Consider the following 4,914-nt stretch of genomic DNA (forward strand, 5'->3'; position numbering starts at 1 on the left):
GCAGGAAATGATTTTTAAGTGTTTTGTGGCTCTAATGATGGCCTCCAGCTATTCCCTCCACCTGGGTCATTTGCTCAGGACTGCAGGTCCTAAGGAAAAGACATCTCATTCACCCATCAGAGGTCTGACTCATCTCTTGATTCCCTGATGGGAAGGATTCACCTGATATATTATCCTATCACTCAGAGCACACAATTCAGCACAGGTGGTTCCCCACAGAGGGACCAGGGTGCTATTGTTCATGGCGATACTGAACAGCAACGACAAGTGTCCTCTGTAATGTCATGCAGAGCGTGGGACAGTTTATGAAGGAAAAGGGTCCTCTCACGGGTCTGGGAGCTCAGCAGGAGCAGATGAAAAAAGTTTCTCCTCAACCAATCACTGTCCCTCACTTATCCAGACCTCACCTTAGTCTCAACAGGTCTGCATGAGGTGGCACCTCAAGCCCTCAATCCTATGTGTGGGGGACGCTCAAAATTACAAACACCTCACATTTAATCTGCCCTGGCCTCAGGTGAATGAAAAATCTTCCTAATGCATTGGCTATCCTAAGAATCAAATGAGATATCCAAAGTGACATATTTTTTTAAAGTTATCTAATATAGTAGACAGAAATAAAACATAATTAGCATTTTAATAAATCACCTTAACATTCTAGCAACTATATCTATTGTGCATTTTCAAATCTCTTATAACCTTTTTTTTTAAAGACTAAGGAAAGTCTTAATAAATGTTTCCTCTGTGTTGAAAGCTGGTTGTGGATGTTAGAAAAATCTTTATCATTACAAAGAGAATTTCCTCTAGAATTTTCAAATGCTCACAAAAATTGATTTCTCTCACCTATGTTGCCCAGCAGGTTTTTACTTTTTGATACAATAATTTGGGAGAAAGAAGTAAAAATTAAGGTGATTTACTTGCTGTGGTACTCTGTGAGAATTAGGCAGTTGGAAAATTAAAACTAGTTATCCATTTGGCATTTATTATCTAAGAGTAGTAGTGTTCTCCAAACTGAATGTTGCTTCACTTTTAAGTTGAGTTGTCCAGGTGAAATGAAGTGGAAATTGGTGAACTAGATGAAAATCATTAACTGTCATCTGTGTTGACATGGTTTAAAAAGGCAACATCAGACCAGTTAAAATGATTTTTTTTTAATAAAACAAAAAATGCCTATACAGAAATAGATCTGGAATTCAGTTTTATTAACCCAGATCTTCATTATCCCTTCCCCATCCCTCTTGGGTCTGTCTTCCCCAAAACACACAGCTCCACGCATGGCCGTGCAAACAGGCACGAGAGTACATGCACGCATGCAATTTCCAAGGATCCAAGAGAAGCTTCATTAACCTTCGCCTTTTATGTCATCCTCAAAACACAGGTTATTCTGAACAAAGAAAGCAGGCAATTATCTATATATTTAGATTTTAATATTTTTCTAGCAAATGATAAAAACCAACGCATTTTTTTTGGGGGGGGGGTTTGTCCATCAATTACTATTATTATTTTTGATTTTGGGTTGTTTAGTGAGAGGGAAGGTACGAAAGGCAATAGTTTTTTGAGATGTTATCTAGACCTTTTTCATTTATTGGCTACTTATTTTTCCTACTTGCTTGCTACCGACCTTCTTTCCATCCTTCCTTCCTTCCTTCCTTCCTTCCTTTCTTCTTTCTGTCCTTCTTTCCTGAAAACAGGATTTTATATATTTAATTTGGAGCCCTCACTCCATCATCATATTCTTATCAGTTGGGTGAATGACTGACTGAATGAATAAATAAACAAACAAATAAATGAATGAATCTGCCTTTGCTGTTTAAAATTCAGCATTTCATTTATAAAATCTTTCATTGCAATTCTCTTTCCCCTCTAGCCTACTTCTTAATTCCTATAACCCTGAAGTTAAGAGAGTTTATAGCCTTCTCAATAGGCGACTCCAGTTTTGGAGAATGAGTCTGAAATAGTCAAGGCAACTTGAATTCTTAGAAACATTTAGAATTTTTTTCCATCTCAGAAGAGTAACTAATGTAGAAGGACACAATGAAAAGCTTTTCAAAAGGTGAAATTCTCAGAAAGCTTAAGTTATAATTTTTTTGTCATTTTCATACCTAGATAGCCAAAAGCCACTTGCTTTTAAAATAAGAGCGAATTAATGACATTCGTGATTCTTTAGAGCAGAAAGGTGAATGAGAGCTCTTTAAAAGAAGACATAATCAGAGCTGTTACTTTTCAGCTTTCTTTAAAAGCACAATTGTTCATTGTGTTTCTCAGGACTGTGACTTCACAGCCACACAAAACACCAATATCTCATTCATGAATTCAAACCTTCATACTGAATAAGAGATCTCATTTCCTCAGCTCTCTCCACCTATAAAATTATCTTGATAATGACTTAGAATCTTCGAAATTAGCAGCATTCTTTTCCCAGAGTACTTACAATGTCTCTGGATATCTGCCCCAGCTCTGACCTTCTTTGGCTCTAATCCCATCTCACTGATAGAGACATCAAAATCTGTGCTGGAAGCAGAGAGTGAGGTAGCCGGTGAATGAGTGAAAACGTACTAGGCTGGGAGCCAGAGACGTGGAGTTTCATTCTTGTTCAGCAGCTAAGCTTGGTGACCTTAAACAAATTAACGTGCCACTTTAGGCTGGTTTCTCTGTCTATAAAATAACGCCCCCCCCCCCAAAAAAAGATGTCATTTAGCTCCAAATGGTGATTTTTCTGGCTCAGCTTATCTTTGCTTTGTCATGGTCTTGTGTTATCATGGTCTTTGTGTTGTTGTGTTTTGGAGGAAAGTTTTGTCTTCTAAATCTATTTGCATGTAGTATTTGTTAATACGGTACATTGCCCAGCACCTATCTTTCTTCATCTCCTACAAGAATAGTCAACAGCTATTCATTCCTTGTTTATTGACAGCCAACCCAATCCCAGGAACTGGGACAGGTACTGGGATTCAGGCATTGGGCAATCCGACGTTTAGAAAGCACTCTTACTAACAAAGAGGATATATTCCGGCAACACGCAGCACTGGGAGAAGTTTGGTCAACTGAAAAGAAAAATGTAGCTGACATGGGGGATGGGGAAGGAGCTTCCCAAGGTTGTGAGTCACCATGGTGAGAGAAATCATGACTCCCCCAATATCCTCCACACCTTTCCCGACTAAATTCAAGATGAACTTCCTTTTTCCCTCCAGAAAATTCCTTATTGAAATACCTCAGTTTTTAATCCACATTAAATTCTGATTTAAATGATTTTTTTCAAAACTAAGAAATAAAATTGCATAAGGACCTTGATTCAGGTAACTATAGTAAATTTTTACACTGTGTGATGTTTAATTGAGGATCCTAACTCACTTCACTTTTAGTAGGTGCTTTCTGGACATCCGGAACCAAGCTCAGTCTTCATACAAAACCCAGAATGCCTCCATGTGACTTCACACCTGAAAGATATCAGGTAAGAATTAGAGTTTTAGGAGAACCCAAAAGATGGGGTCCTTCTGAAAGGGGCTAACTTAATTGTTTCCTCAAGAAGGACCCCACAAATGGTCCTGCCTGCTGCTGAGCCATCCTTCCCAGGTATTCTATCCTGTAGGTCAGCGGTCCTCAACCTTTTTGGCACCAGGGATTAGTGCTCCTATGAGAATCGAATGCCTGATGATGTGAGGTGGAGCTGAGGTGGTGATGCTAGCGCTGGGGAGCAGCTGCAAATACAGATGAAGCTTCACTTGCTGGCCCAGTGCTCACCTCCTTCCGTGAGGCCCAGTTCTTTTTTTTTTTCCTTTTAATTTATTATTATTTATGCCTACAGCACCTGGTCTTCCTAGGTGGTCTCCCATCCAAGTACTAACCAAGACCAACTCTACTTAGCTTCCGAGATCAGACATTGAGTTTGTTCAGGGTGGCATGGCCATAGGCCATGGACCGTGGCTCCACTGGAGCGCGAACCCAGGACCTTCTACGTGTAAAGCAGACGTGCTAACCACTACACTATGGAACCACGTCCGCGGCCCAGTTCTTAACAGGTCATGGACTGGTATCAGTCTGCAGCCCAGGGGTTGGGGGCTCCTGCTTTAAGTTATTAGAAGCATTTGAACCCTCTTACTCTATTCCGTGCTATTGTATGAATTGGTGTGCATGAGTGTGAGAGGCAAAGGCGGAGAGACAGAGAACGTAAGAAAGAGACAATATATGTATCACAGGGATAGAGATATGGATATACACATACATAAATGCTTATATCACAAAACGTGATGGCACATATTGACTTTAAAAAATGTCGTTCTGATTTTGACTGTCTCTCATGTCAATGCATAGTCTGACTTTACTGAATTCTCTACCAAAAAATATAAAGTTATCATTTCGCTCTCAGTCTAATAAATATTTCTCTCTACAAACTTTTTATTCTACATAATATTAATAGATTAGAAAGTGTAGAATCAATAGCTAGTCAGGAGGGACCCATAAAGAAAAAAAGTACAGGAGAGAGGTTTGATAATTAAAGTCATGAATATCACAAGCACTTTATTATTTTTTTCATTCTCAAAAAAAAAAAAAACTGCAGGAAAAAAATGAGTTATTAATTCAGACATTTACTTCCAAAGTTGTTTTTGTTTTGTTTTCTTGTGTTTCACAGCAAAAATCAACTCAAAGCCACGGCTTTCCGTTGAGAGGTAGACATTTTTAGCCCCCTTCTTCACATTTGATCTTGAAAGGAATCAAAGGGCCACATGAATAATTTCCCCAACTTGAGAAGAAGGGCCTTGGTGTCCTGCAAGGAAGACACCGGGCAAATACACCCATTTGTGAGTATAGGGCAGTGGCCTTACGCCCGGTCAGGAGAGAGGCAAAGCACTGCTGTAGTGACCTGCTATTGTAAGAGATGTGGAGATGAGGCGAAGGAAGGTTAATACTGAAATGTTGTCT

General features: G+C 39.4%; 1 protein-coding gene and 1 pseudogene across 1 annotated transcript in view; one reads left to right on the forward strand and one right to left on the reverse strand.

Annotated features, from left to right (window-relative positions):
• The window catches only part of AGXT2 (alanine--glyoxylate aminotransferase 2), a 45,527-nt gene that overhangs the window by 8,633 nt on the left and 31,980 nt on the right, over window positions 1-4,914 (forward strand). The window contains exon 2 of the mRNA XM_011380722.1: window positions 3,357-3,445. Coding sequence (XP_011379024.1) covers window positions 3,357-3,445 — 89 coding nt within the window. The remainder of the gene's footprint in view (window positions 1-3,356; window positions 3,446-4,914) is intronic.
• On the reverse strand, window positions 3,791-3,906 carry LOC111731832 (annotated as a pseudogene).

The sequence above is a fragment of the Pteropus vampyrus genome, unplaced genomic scaffold (assembly GCF_000151845.1).
Source record: "Pteropus vampyrus isolate Shadow unplaced genomic scaffold, Pvam_2.0 Scaffold400, whole genome shotgun sequence".
NCBI classification, from domain to species: domain Eukaryota; kingdom Metazoa; phylum Chordata; class Mammalia; order Chiroptera; family Pteropodidae; genus Pteropus; species Pteropus vampyrus.